The sequence below is a fragment of the Argentina silus genome (assembly GCF_951799395.1).
Source record: "Argentina silus genome assembly, chromosome: 3".
Classification (NCBI taxonomy): Eukaryota; Metazoa; Chordata; class Actinopteri; order Argentiniformes; family Argentinidae; genus Argentina; species Argentina silus.
Window position 1 is genome coordinate 18,885,288 of NC_139657.1, and position 23,832 is coordinate 18,909,119.

The 23,832-nt window shown below is 45.6% G+C and overlaps 1 protein-coding gene across 6 annotated transcripts in view; it reads right to left on the minus strand.

Annotated features, from left to right (window-relative positions):
• Positions 1-23,832, minus strand: part of mical3a (microtubule associated monooxygenase, calponin and LIM domain containing 3a) — a 43,590-nt gene that overhangs the window by 13,850 nt on the left and 5,908 nt on the right. For 3 of the 6 annotated variants that reach the window (XM_083666730.1, XM_083666729.1, XM_083666727.1), the window contains exons 8-26: positions 23,780-23,832; positions 23,282-23,408; positions 22,984-23,077; positions 22,114-22,261; positions 20,791-20,987; positions 20,554-20,675; positions 20,198-20,269; positions 19,889-20,065; positions 11,476-11,662; positions 10,734-10,828; positions 10,385-10,475; positions 7,052-7,247; positions 6,590-6,858; positions 4,636-4,698; positions 3,069-3,143; positions 2,796-2,909; positions 2,560-2,642; positions 500-2,471; positions 232-326 (exon numbers count right to left, since the gene is read on the minus strand). The exon at positions 23,780-23,832 is cut by the window's right edge and continues 63 nt beyond it. In XM_083666730.1, the coding sequence (XP_083522856.1) occupies positions 232-326; positions 500-2,471; positions 2,560-2,642; positions 2,796-2,909; positions 3,069-3,143; positions 4,636-4,698; positions 6,590-6,858; positions 7,052-7,247; positions 10,385-10,475; positions 10,734-10,828; positions 11,476-11,662; positions 19,889-20,065; positions 20,198-20,269; positions 20,554-20,675; positions 20,791-20,987; positions 22,114-22,261; positions 22,984-23,077; positions 23,282-23,408; positions 23,780-23,832 (4,230 nt within the window). Of the gene's footprint in view, positions 1-231; positions 327-499; positions 2,472-2,559; positions 2,643-2,795; positions 2,910-3,068; positions 3,144-4,635; positions 4,699-5,058; positions 5,215-5,982; positions 6,073-6,589; positions 6,859-7,051; positions 7,248-10,384; positions 10,476-10,733; positions 10,829-11,475; positions 11,663-19,888; positions 20,066-20,197; positions 20,270-20,553; positions 20,676-20,790; positions 20,988-22,113; positions 22,262-22,983; positions 23,078-23,281; positions 23,409-23,779 lie in introns of all 6 variants that reach the window. The other 3 variants (XM_083666732.1, XM_083666728.1, XM_083666731.1) reach the window with 3 other exon arrangements.

Sequence of the window (23,832 nt, forward strand, 5' to 3'; positions counted from 1 at the left end):
TTTTCTCTTTCTTTTTCTCTCTTTCTCTCCTTTTCCACTTTCTCCTCTTTTATTGCATCCATCTGAATCCCTGAAACTAGGTCAAAGATGTCCGAATGCTGCTAAAAATAAAACAATGGTTTAAAACAACTTATACATAACACAAAAAGGACCAGTGTGGGGATGAGATTTCTAACTATTCATGGATGAAAATGAAAATCACGCTTTTATGACCACTAACAAGTGACTCACGTCTGCCTTGGACTTCTGAGAAGACCTTTCCAGCACGTCATCACAGGACAGGTCTGAGTCCTCAGAGAAACTCAGGTTTCTGCGCGAACGCAAATCTGCAAAAGAAAACACAAAGCATTTGACTGTTATTTGTACGCAGAATTCAAAACAGTGACCATAATAGAATTATGTAAATCAAATTCACATATACAAAGAAAACTGGCCAAGCTTAAACAAGTCAATGTGGAGTGGTCCATGGACACTTTAACAATTTGAGCTCTCGTCTAACCTGACGACCTCCCGAGGGGCGATGCTCTCTTCTTCCCAGAGTCCCCCGTGGTGGAACTAGACGGTGTGCTGGGGCATGACTTGTCATCCTTCTTCTTCTTGTCTTTCTTATACCCTGAGAAGACCGCCTTCCAAAGGGACTTGTGTTTGGGCGGCGTTTCGTCTGGCCCGTGCTTGTCAGAGTTCCTGTTCTCGTTTTTGGCTTTCTTCTCCTTCTTGTTCTTGCGCGGGGAGAAGAGAGAACTTCGTTTCTTGCTTTTGCCGCCTGACGTGGAGCAATCTGAAGAGGCCACCGAGCTGTCTAGACTCTTATTACTGCTAAAGAAACGTTCAGGAAGAGTCTCTGCCTTCTTGGACTCCAGAGCTTTCACTGCAGATGTTTTCGGAGAGCTGGAGGACTTCTTACTCTTAACAGAGCCCTCTGATGACACATTCCAGGCCACTTTAGCTAAGGAGGCGGCACCCTTGGGTGTCTCTGACTCCTTCTCTTTCATCTTATTGAGCTGCTTGGCCATGGCATCCTTCAGTGCCTGGCTCTTCACAGACTTCTCCCTGGCTCTCATCCTCTCCTCAGCGATCTCCTTGGCCTCTGGGGAGAACTTTGTCACCTTCTGGCTCTTGGGGATATGGTGTGCTGGGATGTTGGGCTTCCCATTCTCCATGGCTAAGGCCAGATGTTGAGGAGGTTTCTCCCTCTTGGGTTTGCTGGTGGGCGGGGTGTAGAACCTGTCTAGAATGCTTGTGTCGGGGGTCCGCTCGTCGTATGTGTCCTCAATCTCGTCCGCAAATGGAATCTCCTCCACACACTCCACAAACGATTTCCTCACCTCCTCTCGCCGTGGTTTGCTCCTCTCCCGTCTCATCACCACAGGGGCGGGGGCTGGCATGGTCACTGGCGTGGTCACTGGCATTGTCCTGGGAGCAGGCTTGGGCACAGACACTGGGCTTAGCTGTGTCCTTGGTGCAGGCACAGGGCTCTTTGTTTTGAAGGGTACCGGTGTCGGCTCCTTGGCAGGCTCAGGCTCAGTGACAGGGGTCCCGTTGTTCCAGGACACCTGGTGTTTCTGCTGCTGCCTGAGGGAGGCTGGCTCCTCGTTGGGTGGGGGTGGTGGAGGGCTGGAGGGTGGGGTGAGCATAGTGGAGTCAGAGGTGTTGTAGCTGTCACTGGTGGCTGTTTGGCTGGTGGCAATGCTGCCATTGAGGCCCAGGCCAGAACTGCTGCTGAGGTCTCTCCTGTCTGAGCCGTTGCTTTTGGGGTCTACTGGAGAGATGACCTGGCCCTCCACTGTGATGTTGAGCCTGCGGATGACAGAGCGTCCTGTGAAGTGGGGCCGCAGCTCCTCAGAGGACAGGTCCTCGGACTTGGGGGAGGAGGAGTCTGGGGTGGGGACCCTCGGACTCTTCTCTGGGCCTTTATTGCTACTACGGACCAGAGGGGTGAGGCCCAGGCTCTTCCTGATCTCTGCACTCTTTAGCCAGAACTCCTCAATGATGTCCGTCTTCTTGGCTGGGGTTTCCTCTAAGGAGTCAAGGGGGTTTTCTGGTTCTGGCGTGGCCGTGTCCCTGTCTGTGGCCGAGGCTGGTTTGACCAGCGGTGTGGAGGTGACTGCAGGGGCCGGCTGAGTTCTGACGGGTGAGTCGGAGGTGAGGGGTGAGGAGGGCTCGTGGCAGGACAGCGGTTGGGCACAGATGGGGGACAGAGGGTTGCCCGTGGGGGGGCAGGAACAAGGCTGAGGAGTGGCCGGTGATTTGGGAGTGACTGTCTCTGGTAATGGGACAGGCTGGGAGCGGATAGGGGAGCAGATGGGGGATCTGATGGGGGATACAGGGGCGGCAGGGGAAGAGTATATTGGGCTCTTGGCGTTTGGAGTCTGAGCTGTCCTCTGGGCCTGGACTGCGTCTGGTGTGAAGGGCTCTGGGAAAAAGCGCATGCCAGGAGATTTCACCAAACCGGGAGGAGACGTACAAGACATCTGGAAGACAAGTAGAGGGGCATTGAGAAACATTAGAGAAACAACATAACTGGAAGCCAACATGAGGCTGAGAGAGGAACCATCTCACCTGTGCATCAGACTCTGTGGGTGGTTTGATTGGCGAAAGCACAATTTCCCCAACTGGCTTCACCGGACTCGCAGTCGATTGTTCTGCAGAAAGAAAAGTTAATAGGTCACATTTTATATTAACTAGCTCATATACCTGTGTAGTAACTCTGTAATTACTGTAGACATTACTATTACATTAACATGCTCTGAAAAGCTATGCCTCACAAACGATTTAGACTTGAGAGCAGCTCTTACCAATGCTGGAGGAGATGCCCTGGCTCTCAAGCTTCCTGTTCTCTTCAGGAAGTACTTCACTGTTCTCTGATTGGTGCAGACGAGCCTCAGCCTCTGCGTCTGAGGGAATGTCCTCTGTAACCAGGACAACAATTCACTGTATAGTACCTCACCAGTTTGATAAAGTATGCTATGATAACATCAATAACTCTGTGACAATAGTATGGAATAAATGAACAAATAGCTTTTTAAAGTTTAAGTTCAACATTGTTGTTGTTTGGTCCAGTTACTCACCCTGATCCATCTCTGTGCCTGGCTCCATGTCAGGACTGGCTGCTTCTGCTTCTGGGTCATCATCATCACAGGGCTCTGGGTTCAAAGGAAACAAGAAACAGCGAAAACAGGGGCATCAACTGACAGCCGTCTGGCATAAGCACAGTCTAGCAAGAGAGCGAATAACAATTCTTAATTTTCTATTGACCTGCTCAAAGCCGTCTGATCTAAACCATCTCAATTTCTGACTACAGGGTAAAAGAGGAAAATGAGGGATAAAAGAATGCTTAGAAATATGGGTTGTTGGACACATTTGAAGCAGGGAAATAGGAATGAGATAAAACAAGATAAGAAAGAACTAGGTGTAAAAACTACAGTCTAGGAGATCCATATGTTCTGCTTATATCTATACAAAAAAAGATTTAGGATAAGAGATTCAAACATATCAGATTAACATTTGAAACGGTTATACAAAAGAAATCTCTGTACATAAATAATGGGCAAAATATGCAACATATGACATTAGTGGTTAGATACATGCACTTATCCATTTTTTGCAAATGCAAATGGATGACATTTGAATCAAGCGATTGCGCAACCAAAAGGTGTTAATGATATCTGTGGAAGTGGAAAAGCAAGTATCCCTCCTTTCAATACATTCTAGATGAGAAGGTTTGAGAAAACTCTTCAATATCAAAAGCTTGAATTGGGAGTTGACCCTAGCCTCAACCATGCAACTGTTAATATAAGAGGAAACTGGTTATTTCACTGGAGTGATGTAGTGACGAGATTCTAACTGACGCAAAACATGTAATCACCCATCTAGACACCATTAGTCACCACATTCTTGCATAGACCGCCTCGGTGAGTTTACGAGGATAGATCATACAGTACTAATGGTTAAACTGCCCAGCTTTACCCCAGCACCCCGCAGTGCTGCCCCTAATGTGGTGATCTCACTCTAAACCACCCACTGATCCTGTCATCTGACAGGCTTTATTATTCCCAGTACGCATCCCTCCCCCACTCCTAAAGCTGACCAGCGGGCACAGTTAGGGACTGTAATGGAGACCTAAAATAACTACAGAAGAGATACTGACTCACTGGGTAATATTTTCACTAGGGATTGAAAAAAAAACAAAAAAAAACGATTGCATCCATAAGACCCAGTGCACCTCCCTAATATTGTGCTGCTGTCAATTCACCATACTGTAATTCTTGAAGGTGCCGTTAATCATCATTAATGATAAATGTGGCCATGATTTAAAACAACTTCCATAACCTTCACTCCTCCTAGTCCTCCAGCTACTCTACTGTAGGTATTGGCTGGGGTAAAGCAGACAGGTTTGAGTAATGAGTCAAGTGAAAGGTAAGGTGCAGAATTTGGTCTGGCCCCAAGAGAGATGTGTCTCTTGTGTGATGTGGATGCAGCATGCATGCTTTTAAGTGTGTGTCCCTGAGTGTATATATATCGCCATGCTCTAGGAAAAGGCCAGTGAAATAGAGTACATCAGTGAAATAGGTAGGTAAATAGAGTATACAGTAAGCTAAGGTACTGTAGGATCGTATTATGATCCCTCTGCGCTACCTCCGGACACCGACTCCAACCAGACTCTCACTGCCTCATGACGCGCAGATGTGTGGGCGGGGGCTACATTCAAATGAGGAGATACAAAACAACGGGGAAGGAGAGACGGTTGGGGATGAACAGAACATTAACAGAGCAGACACATGAAGGGACAGAACAAAACAACAGAAAACAATCAAACAAAAGCAAAACAAAAATTCAACAGAATAAACAAAGGGGAAATCAACAGAGGGTGCGATTGGAGACCAGACCCAGTGGACCTGTGTCTCTCTGTCCACTAGTCACAACCCAGAGCCCCAACAACACTGAGTGTTGAACACTGGTGAGAGTGAGACACACTGACTGGCCCTCCACCTGGAGCCACACAACCAGGGGCTTGCCATGGGGAGGTTCCCCAGGGATCAGCTCCTCTGGGTGGGTTACCTGTGGAGGAGGGCTGGATGAGCTGGGAGGGCTGGGAGGCCGAGGCAGGACACCCCTCTTTGTCCCCTTCCAAGTGGACGTGTGTCCTGTGCTTGGCCGACTGGATGGACGTTGGGTCTACAGGCTGCAGGATTTGTTGGATCTGCAAGTTCCTGGCTGTTTGGAGGGGAGGGGATGTGTGACCATACATGGTTGGTGATGGTGGTGTGTGTTTGGGTTTAATAAGGTTGTGTAGAGAGAGGAAGAGGGAGAGGGAGAGGGAGAGGGAGAGGGAGAGGAGAGGCAAGACACATACAGCAGTCCAGGAATGGGGGTAGGAACACAGAGGGAAAGAAAGGGAAGAGAGAGAGAGAGAGAGAGAGAGAGAGAAGGCAGAGAGATGATGATTACAGAACAGTAAGAGACTTTAGAGTTGAAATATCACCACAGTGGAGATGTAGGCTGCATGCACTAGAATCCTGCAAACTGAAGAAGTCAAATATCAGAAAGACTTACCAAATCTCATGAGGTTGATTTGATTTAAAATATCACTCAAAATCACTCTCGACCATACTACAACATTTAGCTATGAATACAACTGTACACTCTGAGGATTAGTGGGTTAATGTTACATTTAGTTTGGAGGTGTTATGGGGTAGAATAAATCAATAAATGAAATAAAAAGTAATATATCTTGAAAATCCTAAAATCTAAAACAGAATGAAATCATCCTTCTCCTTGAAACATCAAATCAAAATCCTATCATACCTCAAACATAATCAAACCAAACAACACATACATTCCAAACAGCCAAAGAAATGACATTGTTGTGGAAAGTCTAGTGAACGAAACAAACCCAAACCAAGAGTTAATAAGAGGTTCCTTCACGCGTAGTTATTTGAGAGTGCAAACGAATGAATCCATACAGGCAGTGTGCTGTGCTACCTTTAAATGTACCAGTATCCTCTTCCTCTGTGAGGTTCTCCAGCCAAAGGCCTGACTGGAGCTCCCTCTCCCAGGGGCAGTACTCCCCCTCTGCCAGAAGGGGGAGACAAGTCCCCAATAATAACCCACACACACAGAGGAGAAGAGAAGGGAACGGAGGAGACATGGAGGAACAGAGGAGAGAGTGAGGAGAAACAGAGAGGATGAGGAATAACAATGTCTTTACAGTGACAGCACAGGTGAAACAGGTGAGCTATTCTCTATTAAGCAGAATTATTCAGAATAATTATGCAGTAATTAAGTCCAAGAGGGGACTAAGTTGAGGTGAAGACAGGATGTACACACACAAATGAGGAGGAGGGACGAGGAAGACATCAGAGGGATAACAAATAGGCGCACACCTGACACTTCTCTGCTTCCTGTTTACTGTGCCCCCTAGAAACCACTGACGGAGTGACTAAAATGGCAGTTACTTGTAAACCTTTCTGAATTACAATCATAACGACATGACATTTAATTGTGATAGAAAGTCAAGAAGGGCATTCAAACAGGACATCGGAGAACTGAATCACAGAGACCGCGCAATAAACCAAAAAAACGAATTTACCATCACTCGATTCGTCGTCCTCTTCGTCATCGTCCTCCTCTTCCTCCTCCTCATCTTCCTCGTCCTCTTCTTCCACCTCTGCGTCCCTGGCTGTGTCAGCCTGAGCTCCATCCTCCTGCTCTGCCCCTGGGTCACTGTCACCCTTGAGCTTGGCATGGATCTCCACAGCCTCCTTCCAGGGGACCCCACCCAGGTCTGATGGGCTGGGAGGCTGCTGCTGTTCCTCCTCCTGCTGCTCATCCTCCTCCTCCATGTCAGACTCTGAACTGCTGTAGGGGGGGGGGTAAGGTGGGGGGCAAGGTAGGGGGTAAAGGGGGGGTGGGGATGTGGGAGGGTGTTAGAAGCACAAGGGTCATAACAGGGGAGGGGACTACTTTCATTGATCAGTTGAACACCTGTCAATTGGTGAGGCATTCCAGTGTCCACCCATGCAAGACAGTACTGTCAGGTGTGTGAGCTCACCTGGAGCCCAGGTCCACATCCGCAGCCTTGTCCAGCACACTGCTGAGGTTGTGTTCTGCTAGTGTCTCCTCTGGCACCTCCTCCAGCTCCTCCTCCCTCTGCAGAGACAGGCGGTAGTTCTCCAGCTCGATCCTCTCCGGTGTCCCACGCAGACGCTTAGCCAGGCTAGGCTCCTGCAGCCCGTTGACCTCTGGGACTGGGGACGGGGGACGGGGTGCATACAGACAGACAGAATACAGTCAGGCAACAGAGAATCAGATCAACAGAACAATAGAAGAGGAGGAATAGGAGAAGAGGAAGAGAGAGGAGGAGAGGAGAGCTGGAGGCTAGGAGACAGCCGTGTAGGAGCCATGCAAGGTTGCAGGCAGGCTCAGGTATCAGACTGCTATTATTGCGTCTCTGAAACAATGCATCAACTGTAATCAGCTCAAACTTCTCCAAAATACATATGTTTTGCATTTAAAATCCTGTATCATGTATATCAATCAAGTTGAGTACTGATTCATAATTTGTGTCATGTTTGTGACAACTGTGTTATGTTTGTTTGGAGTGTAATTGTGCATCATTGTGAATTCTTCCAACAGAGGCAGTATCAAATCTAGCACTAGCTCCATTAGATCATTGTTACAGTATTCTGATATCCTAAGTGTTCTTGGTAGGACATCACTGCATCCGATCCCTTACATTCTAAGGACAAATGGACAAGAACACAGAAAGTAAAGTGTCTATGAATTTATTGCATTTCATTAATTTTCCTACAGCGACTCACAAATATAATACATATCTATACTTAAAATGATATAACAACAAGGTTGTTAGTTACCTTGCCTTTTCCCATCCTAGGAAGCAACTCATACAACTGATGGACACTTAGACTCATTATGGTATTAGTCCGAACTCAGGGTCAGATAAGGTCAAATTAGAAACTAGTATGGGGTCACAGTTAAACTTTAAAACACCTTTGATCATTTCTACAACCTACGCTTCAGCTGAGGGAGAGATAAACGTACCCATCCACTTGACAGGGTGAAATGACAGAAAATGCACTGTAAGCAATGACCCCATGCAAACCCCACCAAAGCAGGGTGCGGTGTGGCAGTGAGAGTGAGATTTGATACTGACTGTGGCCGACCCTGGTAGTGATAGAGGGTGAATGTGTTCAGAAGAGTGTCATGGTGAACGTTTGTGTTGGTGTCAGATGAGTGAAACCGTACAATACAGTATTCAATCATGTGTAGAATCAGAATCAATTCCTGTGACACCCTTCAATAAACTACATTTGATCCGGTCTTCTATTTGCATTTTTGGGGAATTTCGACTAAATAGAGCATGAAGCCAACTGTCCTTATCAATGAATGCAAGTGAGAAGGATTTCCACAAGTCAAAATGCAATGCATAATGAAATGAATGAAGGTTACGTAAGTTCAGGCGGGACACTAAGTCGAACGGCGCAGCTGTCTGCAAAACATCATCACATGTCCCAAGGACAAGGCTTAAAAGAGCAGAGTATGCAACACTCCACCATGGTGTAACGCCACTGTCCATGAGAGTTCACTTGTTGGTCATCATCCCACCCACCGCCCCAGCCTCCACCCACCGCCCCAGCCTCCACCCACTCGGTCCCTCTGTATTTACCTACCTACAGGGGGTTTTGACAGTTATGGGCTCCCTGTCTATGTTATTTTGTATTTTATGCTGTTTAAACTTCAGCGAGGGAGCTACACAGAGCGGAGCCATTCAATTACGACAGACTTAAATGTGTTACCATTTTCATTAAACCGACGTACTTTACCTGACTGAATTATAGTTAAGCCATTCATTGTTAATGATGCATATGTTATCTTAGCACTATGTACATATTTGTTATTAGTAGGGGGATTAATACCTTTGAACACCTATCAGTACTCGTTTAATACTTACCTTACATGGGCCTATGTAACATTGCTCAATCCATTACTTACTAAACTCATCATCATAAGCCAGAGTCGTTCCAATCCAATTCCAATCATTCTGCCCTATGTGAGACTTATTAACTTCAACTACTCAACTGTTGTACCTATACTGTATATACCACTTTATGCAGGAGAAATGCAGCATTCAGTAAAAGCAGTGTTGTGTTAGTATGCAGAGGGAGGTGGGAGGGTAGATACATGCAGGAGAAGAGGAGGGCAAGCCCGGATATGAACAGTACAGTCTGATGGGGGAGGGGGGAGGTGGGGTATTTCACAAGAGACTTATCACAAGCACTGATTCAAGCACTACAGTAGTTCTCAGCTTTAAGCTGCTCTGATAGGAGGGGGAAAGGTAAAGCTTACAGAAGAACCAGTCACAAGCAATGATACAGGCACTTCATTACAGTAGTGAGCAGCTTTGAGAAGGAGGAGGGGGAAAGGTACAGTACAGCTTACAGGGGACCAATCACAAGCACTGATACAGGCACGCTCGAGGTGAGCTGGTCAAATAGGAGAAGGTATAAGGAGAGAGCAGTCACAGTCTGCTACAGGTTACAACCACAATAAAATAGAGTTTAGCCTTCTATTAAAACACAGGCAGGCAAAAGAGCATATTCAGCTTATCTGTGAAACTACTGTCTTTATTAACTATAATTTGCACTTGTTTCTATTATAGTTAAGGTAGCTAGGTTTACGTTAACTTAACCAGTTACGTTAAGCTGGTAAGCAAGATGATCATTTAATGAGTGAAGTCAAAATACTGTACGTTTCAAAACATTGAGTCTTGAAAATGCAACAACTAAAAGCTAGACCGCAGGGCTAAACTCTGAATTTTGCCAGACTGTTTTTAATTTCCCAGCCAAGAGAGATTGAGAAAGATGCACCATTCGTCTAGCTGCCAGCGAGCTACTTTACTGGCTGATAAATCGACATATAAATCAAACGTCATTCTTTCTGTTCCAAATTGAATGTGCAATAAGAGCGAATGCTGCATCTTCCAGAAATAAATGACACACGCAACCACAGAATCACAAGAAGATTTACATCAATGGCACAGCAAGTCAGCAAGCTAGGGGGACTCGAGAGATCTATACAATCACACTCTAGAGTTATTAGTTGGTAAAGTAGCAGAGGTCATGCTAGGCTAGGCTAGGCTAGGCTAGGCTAGACTAAAGGTAGTTGAGCAGGGCATTGAGGGTGAAACAACAGAAGAGGTAAATACAGTATGTACAGAGGAAGGGGGAGTCTAAGGGGCTGTGCGCCACCTGGTGGCAGGTCCAGGACAGTGTGCGGCGCAGCATACGCAGGGAGCCCCCCACCCCCAGGGCCAGACGGGGAAGATGGGGCAGGGGCACCACAGCTAGAGAGGAAAGCGGGGTACCTGAGGGCCTGCGCTCTGCAGGGGCGGCGGCTGCCATCGCCCGCCCAGGGCCGTCCACCGTGTCCGCTGCAGGCTGGGACACCTGGTTGTCCTGGAGACAGAGGAGGTGGGGGGGGCTTATAAAGCCTTATACATTTCTGATACACATACATACAGCTACCGCCACTAAGCATCAAGGTGGGGTTGATTTCTTTCATATTCAGTCGATCTTTAGGTACTGTATAGATGAACACATCTAAATGCATTGGAATATACAATATATCTTTGACAGCAAAAAGATCTGGTTAGGCATACATAGTTATATACATGGTTGTGAAAATAACATATGATCAGAGTGATGTGTCAGTACCTTAGCATTGAGTGGAGCAGGGGCAGGGGCCGGCCTCTTCCTCTGAGCCTGATTCGACAAGCGGTAACAGTAGTGGGGCTTGCAGTAAAATTTCCCTGCAAGAGAAAACACAGACAATCCAGATTAGCAGACATCTGAAAGTATAATCAGTGAAAATTAACATAGACATCCCAGGTCAGCATGAAATCACCTCATCGGTTGGGTTGCATAGTCTTTTGTGTGGTGAAAGCCTGTGCACTGTGTGAATGTATGCTGTTCATAGATAGACAGAATTATTGTCTGACTTCCATTCCTCTCTCTCTCCCTTCCCTCCCACCATGCTCAGGGCCAGAGTTGGCACTCTGAAGTGGGTCTGCTCTTCCAGTGGGATGTCACAGTGGACTGGAAGAAACAGCCACTCTGTCATAGCGAACAAACAATCTGATACTTGTCCATGAGCACAATAGAGACCTCATGACGACCAGAGAGAAAAAATATGAAATCATAAGACTGGACCAGACTCTTAAGGACAATGCAACACAACATTAACTCCTACGAGTCTTGTACTGCCATACCTTCTATAATGGGCCTGGTATAATTCCCCGTGTACAAAAACTGACAGTTAACACTGCTGTAAGACAACCATGTGACCATGCTTTGCTTATAAATGCAGGTGTGTGATTATCATACAAGTATGTGTGATGTATGAACCCATTTCCATGTATATTTGTTTTGTCTGTGTAGCTCATAGTCATGTACGTACCATCTTCCACGTCAAAGGCATAGGAGGAGAGTCGTAGCGTGGTGCCACAGTAGTCACACTTGAAGCAGCTACGATGAAAGAACTTCCCCTCGGCACTCAGCCTTTCCATCACATACACACGCTTATGGCAGAAGAAACACACGTCGCTGCCTCCGATGTTCTGGGGGAACTCCTTCCTCAGAGAGCCCTGTGGGGGGAGAGAACATACTGAATCAGAGGCTGGGAAGAGGAAGGGAGAGATGAGGAGAGAGGTGAGCCTTATCTTGAACCCCCAGCTTCAAAACTCAGCATTGGAGTCAAAGTAATAGTAAGCTACTGGAAATCAAACCATTCACAACCAGAAGATTATATGGAACGATTTGGGTATTTTTCTAAAATCAATAAAGAATAAAATCACACAAAGCAAGACTAGATGATTCAAAGAAACATCTACAATTACTGTTTCATGAGAAACGTCACATCTACGTGAGGTCAAAAGCAAACACACACACACACACAGGTACTATCATCCAGTTAGTTCTTGAGAGCACGCACATTTAGAATGCTAGAGGCCTTAGTTAAAGGAACAAACTCCAAATCACCTAATACAATTTCTACATCAGCTAGCAAAGGTCGGGTCTCTCTTGGGTTCTACATGCCTACCCTATGACACCATCGGCTCTTACCAATTCCCTCTTGTCAAGAAGAGGCTTGGGTTCCTCTTGAGTTTGAAGCTGATTGGCTATCTGCTCAGCCAATGAGCTCACTCCCCCTGTGTACATCTTTACATATCTCTATCATCGGTGGAGAGAGAGAAAGGACAGGAGGTTGAAAGAAATAAAGAAAGACAGGGAGGAAAAAAGAAATGATATACCAAGGCATTAATGGTCAGAGAAACCAAATGACAGAGAACAGGATGATTATGAGCCCCAACGGTTCCCATGGTATCGCTCATTCTTCTCTTGCTATGGTCACACTCTTCCATGTGACCAAGTCCTCTTACCTATTTGCAGACAACTTTCCCCAGCTTTCGCGGTATATTTATGGAACGTCGTGGCACTTACAGTCGCTGCGAATATAAACTATATAAAACATTTTCTTGTGAGTTATCCTTACCCTAAACCTTGGTCAAGCTCTTTCTTGGCAGCCATAATGGCCAATGTTGTAGTTCTGTATTATTATTGTAGCCTCGGGCAACCCGAAAAAGCTGATTATATATAGGTTATATGCAGTGACAGTGGCATTTTATGGAGCGCCACGGAGATTCACAACCTCTGGACCACGAATTGTCTGTAGATAGGTAAAAGGAGAAATAGGGAAGTCTGTGACCATAGTAAGTCTGTGTCTGTGACCACAGTAAGTCTGTGTCTGTGACCATAGTAAGTCTGTGTCTATGACCATAATAAGTCTGTATCTGTGACCATAGTAAGTCTGTGTCTATGACCATAATAAGAGAAGAATAAACTATATTGAGGCTAGATCATGAGGTACTGTCGAGGGGCTAGCTATGATGTGAGAGATGAGGTAGCTAGTAAACAATGAGGTGAGATAGGAGTACGGAAGACACTAGAGAGTGCTGGTGAATAACAATGTAATGAGGTCATGAGAGCAGGAAATGTAATTATGTTTGCCTTGTTTGGTTGATCAAGCGTGTAGAGGTGTGGGCTCAGGCACAACCCTTGAACTGCTTTGAATGAGTGTCACAAACCAACTGCTTAAAATACCATGAACTTTCAATACGCAACTAAAGCCGTGATCGACAGAGCATGCAACGTCAGACAAAAAGCATTCTGGATTAAGAGAAACAGCAGTAATATCTACATGACGACTCCACTTTAATGAGGAGCAGCTGTTGAGTGACCCTGTGAGGCAATAACCCACTGCATACTTACACCCATACACACTCCTAGACACACATTTGCATATGCATGCACACACACACACACATACACAATCATCAAATTTACGATACAAATGCTTCCTATGCTACCCTGTGACTAATAAAACAGAAAGTGTAGTACATCCTTAAAATGACAGGGATTAGTTTTCCTCATAACATCTATCCTACAGAGAAGCAGAATTTAGGTCATAGTTAGCACAGTATTAAGCCATGTAAACTATGATAATCATGGATAAGATCTAAATATATAAATAAAGAAATAAATACATATATAAATAATACTGTATGCTGTTTTATTGTGCCACATCCCAGAGCCACGATTACAACACTCTAATTGGAACAGGGTTCGTCAACATGGGAATGAAATGAGGCTGTTCTGAAACTGTCCTGCCAACACATCTGGTAGGGATTCCCTAGGCACAATAACCACAAGATCACGACACAGGCCCAACCTTAGGGAAGGCAAATCTCTACCCAATGCAAACATAAATCACTCATATTTACTTTAACTGTGACTCATTGAGCCAAACCACCACACCAAGGCAAGGGATGAAACACTCCTACTCCTATTGTCCACTTTATTTGTTAGGAAAAATAATGCTACGAGCACTCTGTAATGCTTTGTTATTACACGTCACAAGCTCCAATCCATCGTATGAGGCCTATAAGGCCTGTCTCATGAGGTAGTATCTGAAGAAATTGAGGTTTCCAGGAGGCGCGTGTGAGTCGTGAGGTAGTGTGTTAGTGTCAGCTCCACTGCACACCACCAGGGGGGGTCTACCTGTCGGAGAGCATTGGGGGAGGGGAGGGGGCTCACAGAGCTTGCACTCCGGGACAGGTGCCACTGTTGTATAAAGAAGTGTGATGGCTTTTTCTTAGAATCCAGGGGAAAAGAAGAGAGAGAGGAGAGTTAAGGCTGGACAGTTTAGCAAGAGAAAAGAAACGCAGGCAGAAAAGCCAGAGAAGCTGATATAAAAAAATCTGTTAGCTGTGTTCCATTTTAAATAACACTATCAACCAATACTGAATACTTAGGACTACTAAAAAACAACTAGTGTTCCATTTCTTAATATGTAGCTCTCTGGCGTCAATTACATCTTTTAATTAGGTCAATAGGTTAGCTCATGGGTAGTCATAAAGCCATTTACTCATGGAACTTGGTCACACTCATAACTTGGTCATTTAGTCTACTCATAATCATAACTGGGTCCTTTAGTATGGTCATAAAGTCATGTACTCATAAGTTGGTCATTTACTCCTAACCAGGGCTTCTGGTGGTGTTTCACCTGTGGCTTAGCTGGCTTGTCATTAAACTGCTCAGCTAGCTGCTCAGCCCTCTCTCGAATGCTAAGGACATGTAAGGGCATGTGGTCATCAGAGCGCAGCAGAGGCTCTGGCTCCTGCAGATAGAAGGCATTATTAGATCACAGAGAAGAAGAGGAAAGAGGAGGAATGCACTGTAGCCATGCACTGTGCTGTACTTGTAGTCCATGCGCTGTACTGCATTTGTAGTCCATATACTGTGCTGTATTTGCTGTCCATGTACTGTGCTGCAGTCCATGCATTGTACTGTATTTGTAGTCCATGCATTGTACTGTATTTGTAGTCCATGCCCCTCACAAGCGACTGATAGCATTAGAGGCTATACTATAGCCTTGGATCATGACTGGTACCACTTGTACCTTACTGAGAGAGTCGGGGGAGGAGAGGGGGCTCTGGGAGCTCGGGCCGTGGGACAGGTGCCACTGCTCTATAAAGAAGCGTGACGGCTTTTTCTTCGGCTCCAGGGGAGAAAGAGAATAATAGTTGAGAAGAGGCAACATGAGATGGAGTTACAGAATGATTAAATAATCGTAGTTAGCACACGCTATCTAACTCTCTAGATACCCATAAACCGTATGCAGGAAAGCAATTATGCTTGTATCCTATTGAAAGTATGCTAGCTAAATACTCCTGGAGAAGTACTTCCCTGATTCCTTACATGTGTATATTCCCCACAGCATGCCATGCATAGTGTTCACCTTGGGCTTGTCAGGTTTGCCTTTAAACCTAGAGATCAGACAGGCAGCCCTCTCCTGAATGCTAGGGATGTGAATAGGCCCTGGCTCCTGAAGCTGCATTGGCTCCCACTCCTGCACAGAAAACTGAAGTGAAAAAAATAATTTGTATGTGTGTGTGTGTGTGTGTGTGTGTGTGTGTATGTGTCTCAAGTACCCTACTGGTACTGGTTTGATGCAGTTTAGCTTTGACAGTTGGACTGAGACAGGCTATGGAATATGATACCTCAACTGTCGAAGGGCAGAGTCAGACATCAAGTTCAGTTTCACAGATGGTGCTATCACATATCCATACATGAGACAGCAAGTTCCCGAGAACAAACAAAAATGGTGCACATTTTCAACATATGAAACTAAAAATAACAGAAGCAATTCTCCATCTGGTTACACTTCTATTGTTCCACACACAACTCTGCCCACAACTATTCTTTCCTTTCTTCCACAATTCTTCAGAGACATCCAGTCACACACACTCTGTTGTTAAGACTGACAAGGTTGCTAGTAGAGGTTAGCAATCACCACAGACCCATGCAACCACGGTTACCCTGTATGTCAGAGGCATCTGGTCCTGTACGGATTGTTCTTCTGTCTCCAACCCTTTATCACACTGCTACAGGACACACACGCACACGCACACGCACACGCACACACACAGAAACATAACCAGTCTCTCCACAGTCTCTGCCTTACGACACTAGCTGCTGCTAGTGCTAACTGGCTATAAACTGACCCATGTTGTTAACTTGTTATGACCCAACATTCTTTCTGCCCACATCTGCGTGCAACAAGGTCCCACCTACACACTGGTCAGCCACAGAACATGCAAATCCTCTCAGGAAAACAAATGCTACCCACTCACTAGAACACATAAACTACGACTAGATACTGAACACACTTCTTTTTTTAAATGTAATTTGAAGTCCTCTGGAAGGTTCATGTTGGGAGAGCACAACATTACAATTGAATAAAGTTTGCACAAAGTTAAGGCAACACCGGAGAGAGAGCCTAGATTAGGTTGGACCACAGTTTAGGAGGAAGACAGAGGGGAGTGTATGGTATATGGTATGGGTATGATGTGCCATAGGTTGCGGCACAGACTGTCACCTGTGAGTGAAGAGAGAGCGAAGAGGTGGAAGAAGAGGAGGAGAGCAGAATGATTTTCTTAGGGCAGCTCCGTGAGCCCGAACTCGACTCGGTGCTGTTGCTTCTGACCTTGAGAGACAGGAGAGGAGGACAAGCTGTCACTCACTGGTGTCACTGCCTTTCTCACGCGCACGCGCACACTCACATGGATACACACACACACACACACACACACACACACACACACACATGGTCTTACGTCATCCTAACTCTTACAATGCATTCAACAGAAAAACGGAACAAATCAATAGTGTTTTCACCATATTTATTCAAATCAACTTCAATTAACATCCACAATGTCAATCATCTTCTACAGTGTCACTCACCATGGATCTGGACCATGCACGCACGCACGCACAAACGCACACACGCACGCACTAACGACCAGACGCGCACACACACACGCACACAGAACACAGACCACCCAAAAAGGGTCGTATCCACCAGGGTATAACTGCTGGAGGGAAATTTCCAAGCAAGTCAAATAATCTAGGCAGTAATTGACTATGTCATAGGGTACACAGAAGTATATACTACAGCTAACTACAGCAAGCAGGAGAATAATTTGAAATGATTTCCCCTTCAATGGCCACAAAAACCTATGGGACGCTTCTGTGGGCTAAGGAGAGAAGGAGGGAAGAACACTGTAGTGAGGAAAGTATGGAACACTGCGGTGAGAGGGAGAAAGCCCTCAAAGCTAGCAGAGCTACTAGGATGATAACTGATACGTGGCAACGAGGCTAAGAGACGTAAAGGTGGTTCAAGTGGAGAGAACTTCTCACGGTCCACTCTGTGGAGATTCTAATGACTTCATGGCGTGTTCTCAAACAGGTACAGTTAAAATGTCTGATCTTTTAGAGCAGTCCAGCAGCTCAACAAAGAACTAGCTTTGAGAGGTCACTCAAGCGCTGCTCTGACTCTAAAGTCAATCCCTCCGATGCTACAGTCGTTATCTCGCCTGGTGAGTGGACGTAAACACAATTTTATAAATGTTGTTTATTAAGGGGAAACTGAACATAAGCTGTGTGTTTTTGCTACACGATCACGATTAGCAATCCCCTAAGTGAGACTCAGTGAAACTGATCCAAGTTAAAGTGGTAGCCTGTTTTGTCTTTGAAAGCAGGGTATGACTACTGTACTAGCACTGGTGGTAGTTAGCTTAGCTCTGATCTGACTGGGGACAGAGAGAGAGAGCCTAGGCTGGGTTGCTACTGCCGTGCTGCCGTACCTGCTCCCCACGGCTGGGCAGAGTCTGACACTTGACCCTCTCCTTATAGCGGAAGCTCAGCTGCTCCTGCTGCTGGGTGCGTTTCTGACCGACAGCCAATGAGGAGGGGGAAGCATGGCGAGGGAGAATGAGGGATACGCCGCAGAGGGACAGACAGAGAGAACATGACGTCATGCCACACTGTCTGGTCGGAGGACCGGCCAACTGACCGCACCCAAACAGACACGTAAGTGCGCGCACGTGCGCGTGCGCGCACACACACACACACACAAACACTCACAAACACACACAAACACACACACAGCTGCTTATTCTGGCACACTCACACGATACACACCAGATCCACAGCTATCTGATCCAGAAGTTAACTAATGTTATAACACAGATTTAGTCATTCCAGCAACAGTTAGACACACACACAGATCTACTGATTGAATTACTGCAAAGGCCAAAGACCACAGACCACAACAGATGTCTATGGGGCACTGCTTTACATTGACAGCTGGTCAGTCTGCTAGTATTTGCACAAAAGCAGCTTTCCCCATCTACACTATCAGACAGCAGAAAGACAGATGGTTAGGGACAGGGCAGAGGTTAGACTAGGGTTTAGACTGAGGTGGGGGGGGTTCCACTCTTTACCTGTCTCCATGCTGGGACTGGGGCCAGGCGGATTACTGGCTCTTTCAGGGGGCCAGAGGGTGGGGGAGGGGGCATAATGAGCTCCAGATTGGGCAGGGAATCCCCCTTTTGACCAGTGGAAGATGAGTGACAGCCAAAGTGACGAACAAGAGACCAGGGTAAGGCACAACCCACCATGAGTCACGGTCATGATGATCCATGAAGAAGAAAGAGAAAGAGAGAGAGAGCACAAAATAGAGAGGGAGAAGTGAATCATGAGAAAATTGTGTGTGGAGAGTCATGCTGACTGGAAAATATGAAACTGTGTGGAAAAACAAAAAGGAAATGGTATGGTTTGTCATAAGGATATCATGCTGTGTTGGTAATGTGACTGCAACCTTATAACATACATTATAACACACAATGACCAGTCAGGCATGTGGTTGTCTATCAAATAAAGAAATATAGGCTTATACACATTTGCAAAGAAATTCAAAAAGCATTCCATGCAGAGAACAGAAAGGTAGAAAGTACACACTTGCATAATTTTATTTATATTTATTTCAGTCCCCAACACATGGCAGGCAGACTGCAGCATTATATTCAATATGGCCATCACAAGGAGAGATGCAGCATAAGCAGGGCTTAGCCCCTTGTAAAGCAGCTTGCAGATCGTCTTTGATGGGCCTGTTGGCATCTGGTTATTATTCCATTAGGAAATATGACTTAGATTAACACTAGCTAAATATTTCAAATATTCCAAATTTGTCTTAGGGAGACCTTTTTAAACATTCTGTACAAAGCTATTTCACTCACAAACTAATTTAAATACCAAAAACAGGCTATTCATTTCATCAATTTACATGGACCGAGTCTTCCGCTAAGCAATACCCAAACAGAGTATATTGTATGTCAAAGATCTTATCAGATATAACGATTCCAAAACACACAGCCGAGTGGAATGTTGGAATGACAACACTCACACACACAGTGAGTTGTCTCTCTCTGTCAACAATAGTGTCTTGTGTTCCACACACCCCCACACCTCCCTCCCATGGCTGGTTCTGTACACCCATTCAACCCCTAACGGACCCAGTTCCAGTCAGCACTATCAGACCACCTACTACTGGACCAAAGAACAATACACCCGAGGCCTGTCGTATCAATATTAGTATTCTGGAACACATGAATGGTGATACAGACCTCCTGCGCATTCATCAAAAGAACAGGATCTCATGTTAGACGCCATGAAATCTGCATTTTACATATCCATAATATTTACTCGGGACAAATAAGACGCTGTGTGAAAACAAACTGGTTGGATCTTTGTCATGAGCGAAATTGAATCCTCCATGTGACATTGTGTGTCATTTTTTTCAACTCTATGTCTGAAGCAGCTTATGCCTTCTTGTTTAACCCACACCAAGTCATGTCATGCTTTATTTATTTATTGTCATCAACACCCATAAATCATATGCTTCCCCATACCTGTCTCTTGAGGCCCGTGGACTGGGCAGGGGCGTTCTCCTCAAACTTGGCCAGCAGCTGGGTGGCCATGGACTTGACTTTGTTATGGTTCCCCACGGCTCCAGACTCCATCTTCCTCTCTGTCAGAGCAGTTGCTATAGATGGCCTGTCATCACGGTTACCCCTGGAGACCTCTTCCTGTTAGCAGGTGTAAGAGAAGAGCAGAGAGTTTTACCTGGTACTGTAGACAGCCCTTTCTCTCAGTGTGAGAAGCTGAAGTTCAATGCTTCAAGTCTTAATGAGAGTTGCAACCCTCAGAGTTGAACTCACGTCTTCAGAATGGCCAGCCTGACTGGTCTTCCTCCGCTTCCCCAAACCATCCACATCCTTCTCCTTTTTGTCCTGTGGATGAAGAGTTATTTTAAGGCAGTGAGAAACAGAACATGACAGCATGCAGCATCATCATCAGCATGACAAATGGCCATGACATAAACACAGTAATGAGTGTTAAAGGGGCAATCCGTGATTGGTACATCCCAAGAAAAAAGTGGCAGGTTGAACGCTTTGTTGTTGTTTGAATCCCAGATTGCCCCTTTATAGCTAAAAGGGCTGCAGAGCTGAGTGTCATCTATATATATATATATATATATATATATATATATATATATATATATATACATACTGACCTTGGGGTTACGTTTCCGAGAGATGGCGATGCTCTGTCCTAGCTTGCTGAGGAAAGAGATGGGAGACTTGGTGCTGGCCATCAACACTGCCTTCTCCTCAGGACTCAGGTTGGTTTGGTTCTCTGACATGACAAAGCATCCATGTTGTTACAATATCAGTAGTGGATAACATTAAACATTTTCAGTCAACCATTACTCCAAAACAAGGTTATGAAACCTGCCTGTACCACCACTCACCTCCAGGGGGCACTGTGTCCCTGAACATCTCATAGAACTGGCTGAGGTACATGACCATGGAAAGTTTGTCCGGCTCCACCACGGAGGTCATCTCTTTGCCCGTCATACAGGGGGAGATGCCAAACTCCCGCTCTGCCACGTCAAAGCCCAGCTGGTTGTTCCTCGCCTGGTCCCTCTCATCCAGGGAGTCAAAGTCACTGAAGGGGAACAGAGAGGGGTTCAACAGGGATGGAGAGAGTCAAAACTAACAATGTGAAAGTGTTAATATTTGAAAAGGACTTGAAGATTTGTGTGAATATTTACCTTGCCTGGCTAACTAAAACAGTAAACATGGCTAACTCCCTAAGCAGGTTCTGATACAGTGGATGCATTAAGCCGCAGATGCTGAGGCAGTAAACATCTTCAAACCCTAATATGTGCATAGTAATGGGGGTGTCAATAGCTGTAGGCCATAATACTGTAAAATGTCAAAGCTGAAAATGCCACTTAACATCAAACATCAATATAACTCATTTAAAAGCATTAGGATCTGACCACCATGCCACTGCCACTCCCACTCCTCTATTCAGTACATTAGTGAAATGCAATGACGTTATTACCAGTGGGAAACCAACCTGCCCTGTCTGTCTCTTTGGGCGTGAGAGCACATTAGCCTTGCTGCTTCTCATCAGCCTCCCTCCCCACCACAATCATCATGAGAGCTGGCAGGCCAGAACTCCCACAAGGCAAACACCACTTGTTAAAGGTCAGTCAGGACAGTATAGCCAGCAAAGGCTAACGACCATACCTCTCCTCCCATTAGGCAATGTCGTTGGGAGTTGTGTTTATGGGAGGGTGTTAGGGTGTGGGTGTGTGTGTGTGTGTGTATGTGTGTGTGTGTGTGTGTGTGTGTGTGTGTGTGATGCAGCCTCTCCCTGACAGGACAATTGACAGGCAGTCATTGTGACTCAGGGCTGTCACAACAGGAGCTGTCACCTCGTTTACAGTGATATACGGACCTCAACCAAGGCCTCTGCCAGGCAATAAATAACACGCACAGCGCTACAAACAAACACAGCCATAAACACAGCAGACAGGCCATTCCATGCCATGGATGACACCTTTAACCCCTTCATCCCTGCCTGCCATTTAAGGACATGCTTTTGATAATTTACCTCACTGTGAGCCCCTTCAAATAGGGTCATAGAATACCCATATTACACATTGTAGTTGTAGTTGCCCCAATCCTCACAAAGATCAGATATATCAAATAAAGTTGGGTGAAAGGACAAAAGACACTTGTGACTGACACTCTATTGTATGCTGTCTGTTTGTGTGACTCACATGAGGTCAGGTCTGTAGCGGTGGATGAGGGCACATAGGGCCAGGCCACTCTTCCAGGACGTAGTCAGGTCCGACACACTGACGTTCCTGTAGCCCTCCGTCTGCCTCTGGCACCAATTCAGCAGCTTGCTGGAGCGAGCGACAGACTCTGGGAGAGGAAGAGTGAAAGTAAGTGGACTGCCACACAGTAGGAGGAGGCAATATCACCACATTTGAGGTCATAGGTGTGTTCCATCCATGTTATTCCCAGTTTCAGACCAGCCAATGTGGAAGAGCTATGGTACAGCACATTTTCATTGGAATGAAAGATGTCATATCATAAAAGGTGAAGAAATAGCCTTGGAAGAGGGGTTAGGAAATGTCACACTTAAAAAACCTTTAAAACTGTTAGAAATGACCTTTCTCCTATTTTGAACGATGCAAGTGAAACTCCAACGGTTTTATTAATGACCAAATGAATATAGTCCACGCAAATTAAAGACAATGTTGCAAACAAATCAGCATTCACATTACACCATTCCTGCTTTCACCAAGTCATTCATGATGGAGCGTATACAGCAGTTGTTGCTTTGAATTTGTTAAGGGATTAGAGGCCCTCAAACAGCACCATGCATTTGGACTTGAGAAATTCATACTGTACTGTTACCTTGCAGCTGCTCGTCAAGCAGGCAATTGTCTAGGATGAGAATAATTCCTGATTACATTTCAGCAGATTACCGATGGTGGGGGAAAAAACAACCTTTGAAAGCAATATATATATAAACCTGAAATTGGATTGAACGAAAAAACTAAATCAATAGATCAAACTCAAATAAATAACAAACAACATTCCCTGCCTTCCATATGAACAGTCATGTCAACTTTACTAACCGTTTCGGACCAGCTTGGGTGTCGATGAGTTGACTACATTCTCCATTTCGATGCGCATGTCCTTCGACTCCCCGGTGTCAATCAGGTGTCGTACCTGTCAACAGCAAAGTGAGAGTGAGAAACCAATCCAGAAAGTGGATTTATGATGCTATATAGGACATGATTCTAAATATGATATCCCCCATACTATATCACTGTGTAAAGCTCATTGAATTGCTCCTGTGTACGAAACACGTTATATAAATAACATTCGATTGGTTGATTGTCATGAGCGCTATGATCTCGATGGGTAACCCACCTGGTTGGGCCTGAGGAAGTGAAGGGTAATGTTTGGGTAGCGTGTTGTGGGGTCCACGGTGTAGTGACTGAAATTCTTAGTGAGATTCTCTGGTGTGGTCTGAGGCAGCAGGCGATATATGCTCTCCCTGAAAGAGAGGGAAACCATGGTAACTGAATTATAGAAGGCACATGAGAGCAACAGAGGACAAGTCACATTCCATTCAGATAGAGCTCCAGAGGCTCTTATCCCATTAGTAGAACAAGAGGAGGGAATGACACCAAGGCTAATACAGGCTAGGCTCCTTTCCTGGTACAGCACTCTGTGTGTGTGTGTGTGTGTGTGTGTGTGTGTGTGTGTGTGTGTGTGTGTGTGTGTGTGTGTGTGTGTGTGAAAAAGAAAGAAAATATATGTGTCTGTGTGCGCATGTGTGTCTGTGTGTGTGTGTGTGTGTGTGTGTGTGTGTGTGTGTGTGTGTGTGTGTATGAGCGTGTTTGTAGTGTGTGTCCACTCCCTCACCTCTCAGCCAGCACCTCCAGGGGGGTGTTTCCCTGCGCCCAGCTCTTCACCAT